This window comes from Carassius gibelio, chromosome A3, assembly GCF_023724105.1.
Source record: "Carassius gibelio isolate Cgi1373 ecotype wild population from Czech Republic chromosome A3, carGib1.2-hapl.c, whole genome shotgun sequence".
Lineage (NCBI taxonomy): Eukaryota > Metazoa > Chordata > Actinopteri > Cypriniformes > Cyprinidae > Carassius > Carassius gibelio.
The window spans coordinates 18,127,620-18,147,641 of record NC_068373.1 but is presented as its reverse complement, the minus strand read 5'-3'; the positions used below and the strand labels follow the sequence as shown (position 1 = coordinate 18,147,641).

The 20,022-nt window shown below is 37.8% G+C and overlaps 3 protein-coding genes across 6 annotated transcripts; 2 read left to right on the top strand and 1 right to left on the bottom strand.

Annotated features, from left to right (window-relative positions):
* Window positions 1-105: 105 nt before the first annotated feature.
* Window positions 106-9,861, bottom strand: LOC127950510 (GTP-binding protein 1). 4 transcript variants are annotated; one of them, XM_052547645.1, is made up of 12 exons: window positions 9,375-9,859; window positions 7,778-7,889; window positions 7,491-7,671; window positions 5,509-5,857; window positions 4,921-5,044; window positions 4,709-4,823; window positions 4,471-4,615; window positions 4,213-4,395; window positions 3,170-3,305; window positions 2,904-3,082; window positions 2,450-2,614; window positions 106-1,143 (listed from the first exon to the last, which is right to left on the bottom strand). In XM_052547645.1, exons 1-12 carry the CDS (start codon window positions 9,561-9,563, stop codon window positions 1,045-1,047), a joined length of 1,977 nt encoding a protein of 658 aa, XP_052403605.1. In that variant the 5' UTR covers window positions 9,564-9,859; the 3' UTR covers window positions 106-1,044. The 4 variants fall into 4 exon arrangements, with proteins under 4 accessions (XP_052403605.1, XP_052403612.1, XP_052403591.1 ...); XM_052547652.1 differs by having other exon boundaries at window positions 2,450-2,560; XM_052547631.1 differs by lacking the exon at window positions 106-1,143 and adding an exon at window positions 1,854-2,153 and having other exon boundaries at window positions 9,375-9,861.
* A 1,033-nt stretch (window positions 9,862-10,894) lies between these two features.
* Window positions 10,895-15,136, top strand: LOC127950485 (brorin-like). Its single transcript, XM_052547576.1, has 3 exons — window positions 10,895-12,119; window positions 12,798-12,927; window positions 13,856-15,136. Exons 1-3 carry the CDS (start codon window positions 11,766-11,768, stop codon window positions 14,107-14,109), a joined length of 738 nt encoding a protein of 245 aa, XP_052403536.1. The 5' UTR covers window positions 10,895-11,765; the 3' UTR covers window positions 14,110-15,136.
* A 498-nt stretch (window positions 15,137-15,634) lies between these two features.
* On the top strand, window positions 15,635-19,963 carry LOC127950480 (60S ribosomal protein L23). Its single transcript, XM_052547564.1, has 5 exons — window positions 15,635-15,746; window positions 17,039-17,122; window positions 19,179-19,307; window positions 19,472-19,585; window positions 19,838-19,963. The coding sequence occupies exons 1-5, from the start codon at window positions 15,734-15,736 to the stop codon at window positions 19,918-19,920; spliced, it is 423 nt and encodes a 140-aa protein (XP_052403524.1). The 5' UTR covers window positions 15,635-15,733; the 3' UTR covers window positions 19,921-19,963.
* Window positions 19,964-20,022: the final 59 nt, after the last annotated feature.

The window sequence follows — 20,022 nt, the reverse complement described above, 5'->3', positions numbered from 1 at the left end:
TCCATATTTAATCCTACAAAGGTGCATTTGTTCTGATCAAATTGGAAGACCCCTGGACTAGATAACCAAACTCTTGACCAGCAAAAAGAGAATCACACACACTGCTCAAATTGTCAACATCAGTTTATTTGTATATTGGTTGTGGAAAATGAGTTTCACAAAACGCAGAGAATGGTCCAGGTATCATATTGCCTAAAGGGTTTAAATACTAAAGCTCAGTAAACAATAAAATAATCTGAAAGAATTTACAGCAAGTGTTGTAGAGACCTGTCGATCACATCTGAGAAAAAAAATAATATTAAATCAACTTTTCTTAAGAACAACTGGCACTGGTTTGTAAAGTTTCCCAATGAGGAACTATTTGACACATTATAGAACCTTAAGATCTACATTCTGTTGTTCCGCTGACTACTCTGAAGTATCTTATTTGAAAATTGAAAAAGTTTCCGGAACCTGAGCTAAGCTAGTCAGGCCTGATAATGCTAGTGATTTGGGGAAGTGTAAACAGACTGTAATATGAGGTAATTAGCAATGAGTGTGATTAGATTTTAAAACTCACATTTCACACTAAACAAGCTGCCAGCAAACTCTGCAGTCACAATGTCTTCAGCCCCCAACACTGCCCGAAAGCATTCTAATCATCATGGTCCACAATAACAATGCCAATTCAAATTAAATGCAACTGTGTGACAGGTCTTGTTAATACTTCGCTACATAATGGAGAGGTCAGCCAGAGCGTTACATAATTTCCAATGGGATTATCCTAAAAACATGTTAAGAATGACAGCCATAGAGCAAGAACATGATGTCATGTTCCGCAAGAAGAAATGGATTTCAAATTTAGCTTTAAGTTGACATTTATAGTATGTGTCTCAGTATCTACGATCTGTACAGTCTACAAACACACGCATGTCTTATAATAAATTAAAGTTCACAAAACAATCTGGATGTTGGTTCTGTGAACTCTTAAGCCTGGTCATCAAAGTGGTCCGGTCCATGTGGGCAGGTAAAAGGTGTGACTCTTGGACTCTTGAAAGGAGGAGTTTAGCAGCCCCCGACCGCACCGGCGAGGGTCACTGTGGAGTTACTCTGAGGTTTGCCTTTGTGCCGCTGACCTCCTCGTCTTCTGCCTCCAGACTTTGGCTTCAAGAAGGAAGGAGAAGGAAGTTAGAAGATGACTGCTGACTTCAAAAACTTTACACTTGATCCTGCTGTGGCAACATTTACCACTTTATACCACAGCAGAATCACATGTAAAATAGTAATAATAAGCAGCTCCACTGAATAATTACACGGTAAGTACATGTAGTTTACAGGGTTAATATTAGTTAATGAAACCATTTACTGAAAACTTTTTTTCTTCAGTTAGTTGCCAAGACTTGTTGCCAATAACTTTATATTTTTATTTCAGCTTAACTTGTACTAAACGAACTTAAACTAAAATAAAAATTCTAAAAACTATATAGGCATATTATTAAACCCCCACCACCAATATTAATAAATGTTTGATTTGCAAATGTAACTACACACGTTTCAGTTTCAGAAAAAATTAAGAAAGATCTGAATTTTGTTCATTTGAATTCTAGATGGTTATTAATTGAAATGTTTCAACTGTTGAGAATGGTATTCAGAAATTCATTTAAAATCATACAGATAGACGAAATTTAAAATATGAAAAACATTAAAATAATTTTGGCTCTTCCAGAAAAAAAAAAAAAAAAAAAAATTTTTTTTTATTAATGAAACTCCTTAAAATACAACCCAAAATTTCAAAAGGTCACATGCAGAATTCAAATTCAAAAATATCAAATAAGCCCCCCCCATCCCCCCCCCCCCCAAATATTTTGGTTAAAGTCTAAAATTCAAATTGCAACAATTCTAATAAAAATTCACCTAACAAAATAGTAGGCACAATAACAGGAACAATAGGGTGTTCATTATCTTGTGTACAGAGACGACACCCTCTCGGTCACAAGCTTCACTCATTTCCAGGGCCACAGTATAATTTGGGTAAAAGATGCATCATGCACTGTTCTTTCAGGATGTTGAGACTCTATAAAGAGCACAGTTCCTGTGAGGGGAAAGAGTGAGTCACTCGCTGTCCCTCGTTTTACCTTGTTCTCTCTGTTTTGAGGGTCTTCCTCCATTTCTGTCTGAAGCAGTACGAAGTGTGAAACAAGGTGAGTGTAACGGAGAGTTTATGGGAAATGAGGGATGAAATGAACGCACAGGTGAAGAAAACAACAGAAGAGTGTGATGTAGGTGAAGAAATGTAAATGTTTCGTGTGAATCGAAAGGAAATTGAAAACAGGTGGAGTGAAGGGAAAAAGTGATAGAAAGCTATTAGATTGGACATATCAGACAAAACAGCAGGAAGACAAATTGCCTTTTAAATCCAAGCAGAACACAACTTCCATTTAGTATTCTTCCCCTCATCTGTTGTTATTACCTGCTGTGGTACACTTTGCTGAGCGGCTGGCGATCCTGTGCTAGCGTTCTCCTCACTGGACGGGGCCACTCCATCCTCTCTTCTAGTCGGGGCTTTCTTTGTTGACTGCATCTTGATTTGGGGAGGTTTAGAGTTTGGCGGCTGATTAGTTGTTGAAAGAAGCAACTACAAGCCAAAAGAACAAGTGATCATCTAAGTTTAAACTGTTTGGAAAAATTCTATTACATTACATTACATGCATGCGTGATTTACATAGTAAAAAATAATGTAAAATAAATAATAGCCAATACATTATGCAATAAATAAATGCATGTATAAATAAAAAAAATAGATAAGAATATTTACAAAATAAAAAAATTATTATGCCAATTTCCATTTCATGATCCTCATCTGCTAGACAAAAACGATTTTCGTATTCATATTTCTTCTGAGTCTTATGCTTCATGAAGCTGACCTTTGTGATGGTTCCCACAGCTTTAGTTCTTCCCTCTCTGAAGACGAGCCTCTGGTCTAGGTGAAGGTATTCTGGGGTTTTAATGAAGCGGAAGTGGACGGTAGCTTTGTCTCCTGTGCGTAAGCAGTCGCTGGTCATAGAGAGGATCGTGGCTGTTTGCCTGATGCTACCGCAGTGCACTGTGGGAAGGAAGAGACAGGTGAGAGAACTGGTACAAGATCAATCTCATATTTATATTTTAGAGCGAGCAAGGGCATGTATCTCACCCATTGCTTGATATCTAGGTGAGATGGTGGTTGGGTGATGTAAAACTAGTATCTCCGCCTCAAACTCCCAGTATGCCTGCGGGTTTAATCGTGGGGACACCATGACCATGCCCTTCCTTATTGATGAGCGCTTGATCTGAAGGAGAGAGAAATGAGAAGGAATATTGCAATGAACAGCAAGATGTATGCGAAGCGATTTTTAATGTGTCAGTGAAAAAGATTTACTGAAACTGATTCAGTGAGTGAATCTGATTCAGAGTAAATCGCCTGCAACTGATTCTCTTTCGGAATTGATTATTTGGTTATGTCTGATAATAATCAGTAAAATAATTAATAAAATAATTAATAAAAATAATCAGGAACTATTAGTTGGAATTAGTTGGCAGTGAGCCTTTAATTGTAATTCAAACCATATATTTAACTTTTTTGTTCTAAACGGGTAGAAATATTCTTATAAAACAGTTACATACATATACACACTAAAGAGACAACGTCAACTGGGAACTCCTGAAAAAACATTTTACGGAGCATTTCTGTAATTTATCAACTAAAATTATTTGGCTCCTCAATATTCAAAAGTTACTGTATGTACATTTTTGACTCTACTAAAGCATAAACATACCACGATATGTTTGCAGATATTTAAGAAACAGGCGAAGATAAAATACTTGTTTATCTGAAAAACAATGCTACAGTCAGTAATTCCTCTTTGAAAATGTGCGTTCCTGGCCGGAACTTTGTTTTGGTTTGTGAAACCCACCCACTGTCAGTTTACCCAATTGTATTTTGACACCCCGGGTTGCCAGTTGGTGGAAAATACAGCGAATTTAATTTCATTCATCATCAAGGGCCCTCGTTCCTGTTTGTGTCATCAATCTGGCAACCTGTGTGTGCAGTCAAGTCTGAGGAGGAGGAGGAGTCGGGTGAAAAAAAGCCCTCTCCAATATTTATAATCCTGACTGCAATACCTAGTTTAACCACTCGTTGTCAATCCTACACACAGCATCTTTAATGCCATTTAGTTTGGAAATCACACCACATACCTTTTTCAGAGCAAAAGAGGCCGTCTGTCCACCACGGACCTCTTTCACAGGCATCCTCTTGCGGTGAATGGATTTGACGGTGATGGGTAGAAAAGCACCCAAAGGGTCTGGTCCAAGAAGCAAAGTGTCATTGAGTCGGATCAGCCCTCGTAACGTGGTCCCAGACACCACTGTTCCTACACCCTGCCCAAAAATGATTGGACTGATGAGAGAGGGGAGACATATAAACATAGAAATGGCGACAGACATCGTGCTTACAGGCACTGAATAGGTGTCATCTATCTGGAACTCAGCAGGCTCGTGGTCTTTAAATGAGCTTCTGGAGGAGAGCAGGTTCAGGAACATCTTCAGCAGGTCCATGTTCTCCCCTGAGACGTTCGATATCTGGAAGATGGGACATATTCTACAAAACAAAACAAAAAATGTGGGAGTCTGGAGAATAACTGGAGCGACAAGTCAGCGATAAGCAAAAATGTGTATTGTGGGGCAGCATCACCTCTCAGAGCTGAAATTGGATGCAGTGACAATGACATCATCTTTGTTCTGGACTAGGACAGGGATCTTTCTGCAGCCTGGAGACTTTAAGATCTTCTGCAGGAGCTTCAAGGTCTCTGAAAAGACAATGTTCATTAGTATGGCCGTTCATGCAATATTCCACCATTTAGTTCATAGTAAGCGAATGGCATTATTTGTGGACTCATGGGTCACCTTGAAGAATATTTGCTGGACACATGTCAATCTTAGTAACCACCACAAAGACGGGAACATTGAGAGCTAATGCCAAACCCAGGTGCTCTTTGGTCATGCCAACAATTCCTGCATTACTTCCAATCTGTGCAAGAGAGACGGAGTCAATTTAGGGATATCAACAATCATCAACGCATTCTGTTCCAAACCCTAGTAAGCTGCTCACTTTGGCACCACTTTAAATGTACTCCCAAACATGAAGTTGGTCCAAAACATTCCTTACAAAAATATGCCACATTTTAGCACTAATTTTGAATGGCCAATACAGCTGAAATTTATTTTGGATTTTAAAGTCAAGTAAATTCAATTAAAATGCACTATTTTAACCAATATTTGTTGTGCTGGTTATAACATGCTAATGTCAGACTACTAAAAATGAGCAACAGTGAGTCTAGTCTTTTCTCATGTGCCTCACACATACAACAGAGAATGACTGTTTATGAAGTTTCATTTGGTTAGAATGCTGCCAATCAAAGGAATCAAAGCTTCATATGAAGAAATCAAGGTAGCTCACTGGGTTATGAAACAGAGCTTTATCCCCCTCCTTACCATCAGCATGCAGAAATCCGGCAGATGGCCAGTCATTCCAAACACAGTTGTCTTCAGGTACTTCTCATGGCCAGCAAGGTCAATAAAGGTAATGACTTTAGAAGACTTCTCACAGATCTTGGTCCAATCTAGACTGCCTCCGTGACTGTCAGGTTTGTTGACTACCTGGCCTTCTTGATCAAATCCCAGGATGTCGTTGCCCACGCTGCTGGTGCGGCCACTCTCCATTTCATGCTTGTGCCTGAAGAGCTTCTGTCGTGCAAAACCACGTCCATTATCCAACTCTCCATGAGTCAGCACACCCAGCAGAGTGCTCTTACCGGCGTCCACATTCCCCACTACAGCCACCCTGAGAAAAACACCATCATGACTTAGAGTTAAGCCCAAGCGACAACCTCCCGCTCGCTCTCATGAAGCCCATGCGGAAGTGACTTAAACTGTAATTCTTCAACTGGCCACTGGAGGCTGGCTGCAAAAGGGAGTCAATCCCGAAGACTCCCCATGTTAAATGCCCAACTTTACAGCAGAAAAAAAAAAACGTTTACAGCCTGGTTCAAAACATGATTTTGGTCTATATAGCTAATTTTGCCTTCATGACAACTGTTAGGGGGTAAATTTTTTTAATAGCTCATACATTTAAATTATATTAAGCCTTAAAGTTCTGCATAATTAAGGGGAGCAGCCAATTGAGTGATTGTGATTGTCGTCGCTGTCATCGCGATCGAGCTAGGTGCGGGTGCCCATTTGTGATTATCCGGGAGTGACGTGCTGCCAAGATTTTGGCTTCAAAAGCGCTCTCCGAAAACGGGTGATGTCACAGACACTAGGTCCATGTCTTTATACGGTCTATGGTTAAGCCTGGAATACACTACATTTTTTTTCCCCACCGATTTAAAGTCTGGAGATGTTGACGTCATTTCCCGAAAGTCAGAGCCAGTCTGCAGATTTGAGTTGACAGATTTCATAGAAAGTTGTGTAGTGCATAATGGTCACAGACATCAGATTATGATTCCATCCAGTAAGAGGAAATCAAACATGTTTGATATTTTCAGTCGATTTTAGAACACGTGTTGGATTCATTTGTCATGCATCTCCTAGCAACAATTTTTTTTTGTTATCTGAATAACTTCTGGTAGTGTGTGACCCACATTTGTCTAGCGCATGATGGACAGTTTTCCTTATTCACCATTTACAAAGTTATTAAGTGTATGATGCCTATTGCTTGTAAAATCGGTTCAGAGCCTACAATCAATAAGGAAAACGCTTCTTGGAACTAGGAAAACATATTAAAGATGCCCCTTAATAGAGCATGATTCATATGGATCTTTGACATGCCACACTATTGTTCAAAAGTTTGGTGATTTTAACATGTTTTTGAAAGAGGTCTCTTATTCTTACCAGTGTTTATTCCAACTGTAAAAATGTGAAATATCATTTACAATTTAAAATAAATGTGAATATATTTGAATATATCTCTGAATTAAATGTATTCTTGTCATGGCAAAGCAGTCATTACATTAATCATTCTAATGTTCAAGAAACATTTCTCATTATTATCAGTGCTGAAAACAGTTGTGCTGCTTAATATTGTGAAAACCGTGATAAAATTCCTTGATGAATAGAAAGTCAAAAGAACAGTTTATTTGAAATGGAAATCTTTAGTAACATTATAAATGTCTTTACGGTCACGTTCTAACAATTTAATGTCCCCTTCCTAAAAACAAGTTTTCATTAACTTTTGAAAGGTTATATGTACATTCTTGCTCTTTTGGATTAACTTTTCTTGCTCTTTTGCATTGTCAAAATTCATTGTATGGAAAATAGCAGCCTGGATATTCTCCATTAAACATTGGTCCACTAAAAAAAAAAAAAAAAGTATATGATGTTTGAGCAACCATAAGTGCATTAGACCAAGTGTTTATTTTTGGTTAAACTGAACTGTGACTTTAATTGCAGAAAACACCCATGTTCTCATCACTCACCTAACCTCCAGGAAGTCAGCTTCTCCCACCCGACGTCGAATAAGGTAATCTCTGACCTGGCCGCCAGCTTCAGCACGCTCTCTCAACAGGATGAGGTCTGCCTCGATCTGCTCACACATGGACCTTACTGTGGCCACAGACGCCTGCATATCACTCTCATTCAAACCATAGTCTCCTCCATCTGAAAGAGTGAGAGAAGAGCACTCTTGTGGGTACTCATTTAAAAATAATAATACATTTTAAAAAAACTAAAATCGAATCTTACTGCTCTCATCTCAGTTACTCACCTGAACCCACCCCCAAGACATAGATGGTCTCCCCGCAGCCTTCGTCCATCCTCTCACGCAGATGCCGTAGTAACAAGTCATACTGTTCTCCATTGGGACTGACCAGGGCTATCTAAGATACACAACAGAAAAGAATCTCATTAAGCACGGAATGACTGTGGAACAACATTCCTTTCTTTTGTTTTGTTAGCTCAGTCTGACTCAACCCCAGTGTAAAGTCATCAGTGGCATTGGAAAACAGAGTTGCCTGACTTTACTGCATGTTACATCAGTTCTTATGTGGAGTAATGTTACACAAGCCACGGTGATGAAGCTTCATGCAAAACACGTTTCAGCAAAACAGTGCTCATCTCCAACCATACAAAAACAGGCAGCTGCCACAACAGAAAACATGAGCAGTCATCTGCCCTGGTTCCCACATCCATCGAGGATGAGTGCTGGTGATTATATGTAGACCTAAATCACTTCATGAATTGCTGACGTGTCAAGTCAGGCCGTGCGATGACATGCTATACACCTTTTATTCAAGACAACATTTTTCTAATTCTTGTTTAATTATAATGCATTTACTTCTAGTACCTCATCATAATTGAAAGACTACATGGAATGTTTTAGTTTTTACTTTCGGTATTAGTGCTTTAGGTGCCAAAAAACAATCAAATTCATACTATTTGGAATAAATGGTGGATGTGTGAAATACAGAACCTAAATTTGTCGTTTATAACGTGATTATGTAGTAGTTACTTGAAATAATAATTAGCTACTAGTGATATTGAAATGGATGCTATATACAACTGTATTACTTTCTAGAAGGCTTATTAAAAAAAATGTAGACATTAAGATCGCTACTAGCATATTATACTTGGTGTTCATATTCATATTTATTATTATATTTCCAGTTTCTTTTTTATCTTAGTCACTTTTTTGTCATTTGTATTGGTCTTGTATTATTATTATTTTTTCATGTAGATTTAGTTAAGTTTTAGCTTTAGATATTTTAGCACATTAAGTCAAACCTAATGAATATGAGAAATGATGCCTTGGCAACTAGCTGATATAATAGGATATTTTATGTAATTTATCAAAAATTATCAGTTTATAAAATGAACTTCCTCATTCCCTGATCTATTGATCTCCCCTCTCCCTCCTTCTGAAGGGAAATCCCTCTGTGTTGAGCTGATGTTGTTGTGAGGCTGTCATTTCTTCACTAACCGTCCGTGTTTCATTCATTGGAAGTAATGCAGAGTTGCAGTCTATAATCAGCTTGCTTTATACAGTAAACCCCACACAGATGGATAAATCAGAAAACATTATTTTAATACTGTGCTACGACAGGTGCATATGATACAGACGTTAAGAAATATGTTTAAAATATCGCTAAGCAGCCGGGCTAGCTTAGGTTAGGTGTACAGTTTTAAACACTCAGTGGACAGCACGTAAAACAGTGGAAATCTCAAACAGAAATGAAAGTCAGACAACCTGATTAAAACCGTCAGTTCAAAAGTCCAAAGTGTAGTCATGTTACTAATAATATAATTTTTGTAAACGCATTAACACGTACTACAACTAGGCTAAGTTAACTCTGTTTGAGGCCTACCTTGCTGGAGAAGTCAATGCCGAGATCCACGGTCTCGCCGTTGAACATCTCCCCGTCTTCGAAGCACTCTGCCCCGTCATCATCGCCGCATCCCCGGCCTGGAGCAAACATGCTAGCGGGGACTAGAGACTCTTGTAACCCTATGGCTCCGGGATTAAAAACCGGATCAGTCGTCGTTGCTGATGCCATCTCTCGGGCAGCAGATTTTAAAATCAAGCTAAAACAACTTTAAAACGATTTGGGGGGAACAACTGTAAGCTGATGCAGCACAAACACATTCACTGCAACGCCGCTCACCACTAGGCTAAAACCTGCTGCGTCGAGAAGAGATAAACAAGTATCGCTACATGTTACCGGTATCACAACCACATTTTAAACTGCTAATAAAGTACACTAAAATCTGACTATTCCTTAATGGTTAAGTGTGTTTAAGTTTACAATTGTTTAAAAAAAAAATGAGAGACGTGTGTTTTTCTTCTCCTTATGAATTATTCATGAGACGTTCTGGCCAATTATTTTCTCCGGAACCCAAATCACGTGTGTTGTCTTCCAATGAAAGTTCACGGGAGGTACATGTCATTACTGATAAAATATAATTACATTACAAATGATGCAATATGTAGATAAAAAGTTGTAAGGTTCGTTTCGGTACACACATAGGTTGACATAACTAAATAATAATAATAATAATAAAATAATAATAAATAATTATTATAATAATTTTAAAAATAAGAGTCAGAGATTTCAAAACGAGCGAAAAGAACAACATTGTAATTACCCGTCTAACTTTGAAACCACGTTTAGAACAAAACGTGTGACAAGTATATTATATATAATATTAAACACTGAGTCACCAGATTATCTGGCTTGTGAAATCTAATTGAACTAAATTACTAACTGCATCAGCAAGAATCTGAGTGACGCTAACTTTGTAGAAACCAGAGCCATATAGAGATATGGCTCTGGTAGAAACGAAAGCAGGGCGACGCTATTTCACCCCTTTCAGGTAGTATTTAATTATCATTTGTTTATCTGATATAATTAGGTCTAAGTAGGCAAGATTGTTAAAATCACTTTGGCAAAAATAAATAATCTAACTACCTTTCTAATCTTTTTGAATTCAACTTTCTTTTAATTTATTATACAACTCTTTTAATTTTTTATACAACTATACATATATATATATATATATATATATATATATATATATATATATATAAGTATGTTTAATGATTAGATCTTGGCTTCATTGTAGGTCAGAAATGTGACACAAGTAAATTGAACAAAAGTAAAAATATAAAAATGTATTGAGCCTGAATTTAAAGTCAAGAATAGCAGCAATTGGACTGTAATCGAGAGGGTTCCGCTGAACCCATTTAAGCTAAAAAATGTTTGAAGCACCCCCTTATATTTAAAGTTATTACTAAGTGTTAGTCTTGGGATGTATTTTTTTATTATTGTTGTTTTTATTTTAATAAATTATTTATTCATTTTATTTTTACTGTTTTATATAATTTCATCATCTTTTCATAAACTCACAAACCCCCCTCTGTGAAAATGTATGGTGGCTCTCAAAAAAAGCAAGCAAGCAGACCAATGGACAGAACAATGTCACGACTGACACAGATAGTAAAGAGTGCTCTGTCAGCGTAGTTATTGGCCGTTACAGTGTAACTTTTTGATGGAGTTACTTTCCACTGTGAGCCAAGCAAGACATGGTTGTTTAAAATAATTCGATTCATTTCAGAAGTCAATAGCTCTCAGAATCAATGTAATTTCAGGTATAGATCACTAAATTGTGTGGTTGTAACTTGCAAGTCTTGGATAGTTTGTTTATTTTACATGTCTTAAAATACAAGCATGCCAAAGCTACATAAAATGTACAGATATGGAAATTGGATCATTATGATCCTTCAACTGTGCTGCATTTCAGTCATTTGACCAGCAGATGGCGAAAAAGGAGTAAAAGTTGTCTAATTTATTGATGAAAACAATCTTTCCTGGTAGATCTGCACGTTTCTGTGCAGCTCTACACTTATGTATCTCAGGCTAGGTGCATCCATGCTCCACTTCCATATTATTTTAAGGGAAAAGTCATTAGGAGTAGTTTTGAAAACGTTAAAAACATGTTAAAATATTTTTTAAAAGATTAGAATTGTTCTAAAAGTTTAACACAAGAACATGCTATTCCTAATGTAACAAGTAAATGCGAAGAAAACGTTTTCTTATTAAAGTCATTAACATAATACAGTTTGTTTGTACAGTACTGATGGTGACATTCAGAGGAGGGTCATTTTCTCTTGTCTATGTCATTGGGCAACATGGACATATGTTCATGCACTGCCCCACGCGCATGATGACAATCCAGACCACAACAAACTGCCGGTAAGGATGCGATCTCTCGTCCTTTGCATCTCATTTGCACTCCAGTGCTTCGTTCTGCAAAGCGCATCAGAGTATTCTTCAAAATCCGAGCTGGAATACGAATTCGGAGACTATCGTGGCAAGTTCTGTATCGACGATCAAGGTTTTGTCTATAGCATCGGAGAGGTTTATTATCCGAGCTCCACAGCGTGTCCCTGCACCTGCACAGAGGATGGACCCGTGTGTATCAGACCCAAATGCCCGCGTATACACCCGAGATGCACGCGCATCACATACAAGTCCTGCTGTCCCGTGTGTGAAGCGGTCAGTAAAGTTTGTGTGTACGGGGGCAAAACGTACAGAATGCTGGAGGAATTTAGGGTGAGTCTTCTGAAGTTCTTAGGCAAAAAAATAATATATTGGTCTGCATGGATATTAATGATGATAATAATGTTTCGTTTTGATTTGTTTTCCACTAACGTTAAGGTTTATTACGGAGATTCTAATAGGTAGGCCTAATGATGACCTTTTGCATTGTTTTCTTTTGTTTTACACAACACTGCTCACTTTTCAGGGAATGAAAGGTTTCAAATTGGGACATCATAAAATATGCATGATAAGTATCTAATATCTGTGTTTTGTTTAGCATTAGTCAATTAACTAATGTTTGTGGGATAACAATACAGAGTATGGCACAAAACAGGCTGCACTCTTCAGACACTAGAGAAATACCCTTTTTTTAAAAAAAAAAAATCTAAAAGGTCATTTTATTTACCCCTAAATAAGTACTTAATTTGTAACATATTAGTACTTTAAAAGTACATATTAGTACCTTTTGAAAGGATGCTGCCCCAGCTTTTTTCTGTACACAACCGGAAAAATATTTACACGGTATGAAGAAATTATTTCAGATTAATTTATTCAGAGTAGTTGATATGTTTGGGTGCAATTTCCTGTTACTATTATCTGACAGTATAGTAGTTTTCCCTGGACTATCAATCATCAATATGTCAGTAATAAATTGTATAATGAGTGATTCTTTGTTCCTGTTTTAAACAGTTGTCACCCTGTGAGCGTTGCCGGTGTGAAGTCAACCGAGAAGTTTACTGCACCATATCCGGCTGCCCTGCATTGCATTGTGTGAATCCTGTATACGAACCCAACCATTGCTGTCCTGTGTGCAAAAGTGGTGAGAGTTTTTACACATGCAACACTTCACATTCATGTCTGTCCCGTTCAATGTCATTACTACTGTATACGTAATGTTTTAACAAACACTTGCATCTGCATCACATGCATCTGTCAAGACCTATTTGTGTTTTGAGAGGCATGCATGTAAGGTTCTGTTTTGAGGATCAATGAGGAAGTTACATTCATGATGTGGACCTCTTGTTTTTGATTGATTTTTTTCTTGATTACTCCATGGTTCATGGTGATGTCATGGAAAAAGAATGATGCAATGGAATTGTTCGATGGATTGCTTACTACCATGCCGTCTATAAATAGGAACTAGTTCATGGCATGCTGAGATGGCACAGGCACCATGGGGCAATGGGCCATCCCTGACAACAGAAGGCTGGAGGTGGACAGATTGTGTGTGATAGTTTATGTATGTAATGTTTATATAAAAATTGGTAATCAATGTGTATAGATTTCAAAAAAAAAAATTAATATATATATATATATATATATATATATATATATATATATATATATATATATATATATATATATATATATATATATATATATATATATATATATATATATATATATATATATATATATATATATATAACAGTGAGTAGAGGCTTAATTCACCCAAAATAATGAATGTCATAATTTACTCACCCTTGTGTTGTTCCAAACCTGCATGACTTCATTTATTCTGGAGAACACAAAAGAAGATATTTGTAAAAAGTAATATTTTTTGGACCGCACTGACTTTTAATACATGAACAAAAACTTATTTTGTTTTCCTCAGAACATAGAAAGTCATACAGGTTTGGAATATCATTAGGGTGAGTAAATGATGACAGAATTTTCTTTTTTGGGAGGGCTAGAAGCTATGATTTTAACCAAATACTGAGCTTCGTGCTCTTGTTTCTTTTTCATAGGGCCCAACTGCTTTGCTGGCAATCGCGTGATCTCAGCTGGAGAACGTGTTGAGATTGATGAGCGGACGGTGTGTTTCTGCACCTACCAGGATGGAACGTGGCAGACGCACCCTCATGCTACCTGTGAGGAAAACCAACGAGCAGACAATGAAGCCACTGACTCCGACAACACATCCAAACAGATGGAGGAGCAGGAGAAAGAGAAGGAGAAGAGAGAGAGAGTGTTCTCGCCCAGGCTGGATGCCATCCCATGAAGGGAAGTATGCCTGGCACCAGCTCTCCTGACAGGCAGGAGGGGATGCAGAGCACCATGCAGGTGTCTGTTCCCAGGGTAAACACAACCTGCGCTGGGATAACTGCCAATGCTAACCTCTTTAGCCAACCTCACCAGCCCCTCCCTTCCTGACCCAGATCGGAAACCCACTGAGAAGCAACATGCACTACTGAAATCTTCCACTATTATACATGGTATACATGGTCAGAAATTAGGGGGCAGTAAGATATAAAATAAATACTTCTATGCAGTAAGGTCGCATTAAATTGACCAAAAGTGACATAAAAGACGTACTATGTAATAAAAAATAAAAAAAATCAAATAAAAAAAAATCAAATAGGCTAAACGTATCAGGATTTATTGAGCACCAAATCAGCAAAGAACAATTTCCAAAGTGACACTGAAGACTGGAGTAATGGCTGCTGAAAATTCAGCTTTGTGTCACAGGAATAAACTACTTTTTAAAATATGTTAAAATATAAAGCTAACTATTTTAAACTCACATTATTACTGCTTTGTGATCAAATGAATTCAGCCTAAAAAAATCTTACTGACCCCAAACTTTTGAATGGTATTGTAAATATGTGTATATTTCTGTATTACATGTTGTTTACTTCTTACTAAGATGCAGTTATACTGCATATTTAAATATGAAACATTGTATTTAAACAAAATGATTTCCCATTTTTCCATCTCATTCTTGTAGCATGTTGTTAATGGGCACATTGCATTTTTTGCAAGTATTGAATATTGTTTGATGTTTAAATTATTTATTCCATGTCCAATATTATGTGTTAATTAACAAGTTCAGTGTTAATTCCAACAAATAAATGTACACACTGTCATATTGTATTAGACATCAACAGTAAAATGTTGTTCCCCATAATGATGATTACATATTTGATTGTTTAGATGGGAAGTGGAGCATGCAATAAGAAACACTCATTTTCAAAGGGCTGGTCAAATGGAAACATATAACTGTATAGTATTAAAATCATCTCAGGTTTGAGTATTTTGTGCTTGTTTTATTATTTTATTATTTCAACAAGTGTTTCTTTGCATATGTTTTGTTGATTTTAACAATTACAAATTTTAACACAGCTCATTTACGAAATGCATGTAAATATTGCACACACACACACACACACACACACACACACACACACACACATATATATATATATATATATATATATGTACAAGATCCCGGGCCCTATGCATAGGCAGTCCTAATGGCCCCAGTTAAATTGCAGTATTTTGCAATTTAATACACCTTTTATGCGCAGATTAATCGTTGAATGAGCTGCACAAGTAGCAAAATCTGATGAACCTTCTCAATGTGTCAGACTCACACGTCACAGTATATCTGCAATGTATTTTCTACATTCTGGACGTTACATTTTAAACCTATAATTCTATTATTAGCGGTTATAATTCCCCACACGTGATTAAAATACATTAGCGAGGCATAAATATGCCGCACTGAGTGTAGGTGCCCGGATGATGGCGTTGAAGTATGCGCCGGATACTGCGAGAGCTGTGGTGCGCGCACGATTATTTCCCAGCATTCCTTTCGCTCTCGTCCTCTTTCCCTTTCGGTGACAATGTCTAAGAGAGGTAAGAGACCCATGTGAAAATCCTTAATCATCTTTAAAATGAGATCCACTGAAGCTCCGTAAAGGAATGCATGGGTTTAATTGATCATGGAGAACTTATATTATCAATATATTGACGCCAGTTGTCAAGAATATCTTGGATATTATTAGTTATTTGCCCCTAGCGAGAGAAGCCATGTTTACAAAGTCCGCAGACTCGGGCTCCTGGAGCCAGTAGTATGATGATTTAACACTGGATACTCAAAATGTGTTGTGCGGAAGCAGGTTTTGGAACACAGAATGGCTTTAACTGGCATGTATAACAAGCAATGTAACTTTTATAAGCGTTAGACGTGCGAGTTTTGGACTGACAACATGCAACGAAGCAGGTAAGTTAGACTGCTGGATTGTCGCGAGTAGTGATTTACCGGTGTAATGCACATATTTGAGTTTAATTTAGCTGGTATAGACCAGGCAAACAAACTGTTGGCCTAATAGATTCTGATGTATTATTTTCATCAGAAATACTGTAATCCCTGTATCGAGTGGAATCGGAGTGGTGGCGAGAAGCAAATGTCAGTTCACTAATTTACTGTAACTCTGAGGCAAATCGTTAGCGAGTAGACATTAGCCGACCTAAAGTAACCGTTCACCCTAAAATGAGCACTTTATTTATTTTTGTGGAAAATACTGGCTTTTATGCAGAATAACGACCTTGGCCACTACTATTGTTGGGTCTTTTTGATGGCAGTGAACGTGAACCGTAACTAATGTCTCTATCACTGAAGAAATATTTACCAAATATTTTCTTTGTGATATAATTTTTAAAATCGATTTAATGTAAGTGACTTGAGACTTTGCAGTGTTAATGACACAACGGTTGTTTGCTTATGTAACGTTAGACCGCTTGTCTTTTATTTTATTTAATTTATTTTATAGGTGGTATTTAAAGGGTTCATCTGATGCTAAATTCACTTTTACGTGTTTGAACAAATGTGTGTACAAATCTACCCTATGATAAAACTCCACCCAGCTGATTTAGACGAGGTAAAAAGGGTGTTTTTACACTACCACTGAGAAATTAACCAAAGTATGTTATATACTCTTCATGAAGACCTTAAAAGTATCATATGAACTTGTGGGAAATGGGCATCTGATGACAACTTGAAAGTCTCTGTTGTAGCCAGAGTCAATCAGTTACAAATGAATGGAGTCACTTACTGTCTAGCTAAGCAAACCGAAAATGTGACCAGTATCTTTTGGTTGTTTTACCCTACCATTATAAAAGCTTAATGCATTTGTCCTCCTGTTTAGGACGTGGTGGGTCATCGGGAGCCAAGTTCCGTATTTCCCTGGGTCTCCCAGTGGGAGCGGTCATCAACTGCGCTGACAACACAGGTATGAGATCTGCCAGTATTTGAGCTTGTTATCCTTCTAAAAAGCACTTGCTTTGTCTGCTCAGTGGCTGGGTGAGTCGTCAATGAAGGAATAATAAATCCCATTGCTTATGGGTGAGATGGCAGTCGCCATGTGCTGTTAAATCTCAATCAGTGATGGAACAAACTTAAGCTTGTTTTGATGACCCAGCTGAGGGTTAGCAGACTTGTATGTCAGTTGATCTAATTTTAAGCATACTTGGGACTTGACCAGAATATTCGTTCGGTGGGTTGGCATTAGGGACGCAACAACTAATCGATAAAATTGTATATTATCGAAAATGAAAATCATTGATGACAGTGAACGATGCCCAAAGTGAACTCAAACTGCTGGTTGCATCAAATTACAGCACTGAATAATGCATTCCTATGGACAAAATCTACAAATATTGGCAGAAACCGAATGTGCTCATGCAGGAAGTGTAATCCAAGCTGCCCAAAACATAAAACGTAATTTTAAGTTTCAAGCAGATGCATTGGCGTAATGGCTTGTCTTTCGGGCGCTTTTACAGATGTGTGTTTCCTCCATGCAAAAAATCTTTTAGTTGACACTTTTTTTTTTTTTTAAGCTTTCTGTATTGGTTAGACCTCCCAGTTTATGTAAGTGTTTAAGTAACTTTAAGCTATTTTTAATGCTGTAATATAATTGCGGTTATCTGTGAAAGGCAGAAAGAAAAATGGTCGTGCTTTATAGTGTGTTTTTTTTTTTTTTTTTTTTTTTTTTTTTTTTTAATTCAGATATCCAATTAGTCAAAGCAAAAATGCAACCTGCTGGAGATTGTGTGGCTCAAATCAAGCCAACCATAGCCATATATTCTGGGAATGCCCTAAAGTTCAGAAATATTGGCAGGAAATCCATAAGAGTATAGAGTATTTTCATGGAACCCATCCAATTTAGTTAATTTAACTCTATACTTTGGTCTTAAATCAGAAGACAAATCTGATGAATACTTAATGAGAATTATGTTGGTAGCTTGCAAAAAGGTTATAACCAGAAAATGGTTGCAACCTGAAACACCAGAAATTAATGATTGGCTGGGAACTGTGAAACGAAATTTTCACAATGGAGCGATTAACAATGAATCTTCAGCTACAGTCTGAGAAAATTCGTACACCAGCGGCTGTTTGCTTCCTGCTATCTGTAGCTCCGACATGTAGCTCTGCACTTCCAGTGCTGCCCGTGTCCTGTGCACAGATTTCACACAATGACATGATAGCAAATGATTACTATGTAGTCCCCAATTCTGGAAAAACCATGGCCGGTCAACCAGTGTGTCCCTAAAAAAAAACAAGCTGCTATCCACCATGTTAATCTGTAATTTTACACAAGATAAAAGTGCACTTAATTTGTCTATATTAAAAGGGTTTTTCTTACAGGCTCTTTTTTTTTTTTTTTTTTGTATCACTAGGGCAGTGTCCGTTCTTGGAGCATATAAGCCCTGCCCGCGTGAGGCACGCTGCTTCTGACTCGCACTTTTCTGTAGTTTATTCATTCTGAACATGTTGCGTGTCCATATTGCACCAAAATGAGACGCTGCACTCTTTTAGGTCCGCAGCAACACACCCGCCACTTGATGAACTGTTCTCGACAATAAAAATGCAAGCAGACAGACCGAGGTTCCTGCCTTTATTACATGGTGTCTACACCGGACACAACAGTTTTCATGTCATGCCACAACAGCTAAAGTCTGTCTACACTAGACGCGACAGAGCAACCGTTGATCATTTACAATTTGTCAGTATGTTGTAAATGGCATGCAGCAGCAGTTTACTGTGGGGAATTTGTCACCGCATCCAGTGTAGACCGCGTGATGGGTTATATTTTGTAGCGGCGCAGCGTCCGGTTTAGACGTGGTATTACAATATGTTCAGCCCCCTCCCTCCGAAGCTTTGAATATTCTGTGTTGATTACTACCAAAGCTTCGAAGCTCAAAAAATGGTATTTGGACCAGCCTTAAATGTACGGAGTTGGTCTTCGCTCAGTTATTGACTTCAACTGTGACACTTCTCTCACTTAGGTGCCAAGAACCTGTACATCATATCAGTCAAAGGCATCAAGGGTCGACTGAACAGGCTCCCTGCCGCTGGTGTGGGCGACATGGTCATGGCCACAGTGAAGAAAGGGAAGCCAGAGCTCAGGAAAAAGGGTAAGTGTTCGCAGAGCCTCAGTTATTCTTTCATCTTTACCCTGAGCTTTAAGCTGGTTTTGAATGCAAATAACAGGCTTTAGCATAGAGATGTCGGAGTATTGCTGATCCGACCTCAAGGTCAAGTGTATATATGCTTATACAACTTTTCCTTTTTAATCTAGTGCATCCTGCAGTGGTGATACGACAGCGGAAGTCGTATCGACGAAAAGATGGTGTTTTTCTATACTTTGAAGACAATGCTGGGGTCATAGTGAATAACAAAGGAGAAATGAAAGGTGAGTTATAAATCGAAGATCATCTTTGGTATCCTTCTTTAAGCACTTGCTTTGTCTGCTCAGTGGCTGGGTAAGTCGTCAATGAAGGAATAATAAATCCCATTGCTTATGGGTGAGATGGCAGTCGCCATGTGCTGTTAAGTCTCAATCAGTGATGGAACATTTTGCATCTCTTCTTGAAATTTGTCACTAACTTAATGATCTGAATTTTGCTCCGGCGCAGTGCTGAATTGTTTTTGTTTCCTTTCATAGGCTCAGGTATCACAGGCCCCGTCGCTAAGGAATGCGCAGACCTGTGGCCCAGGATAGCTTCCAATGCTGGTAGTATTGCCTGAGCTCAAATGTGGCTTGTTTTTCAATAAAATCCAGGAAAAAGTTTACATGCGTCACTGTCTGTTGATTTCCAGGGGATTTTGTCTTGACACTGGAAAGTTAAA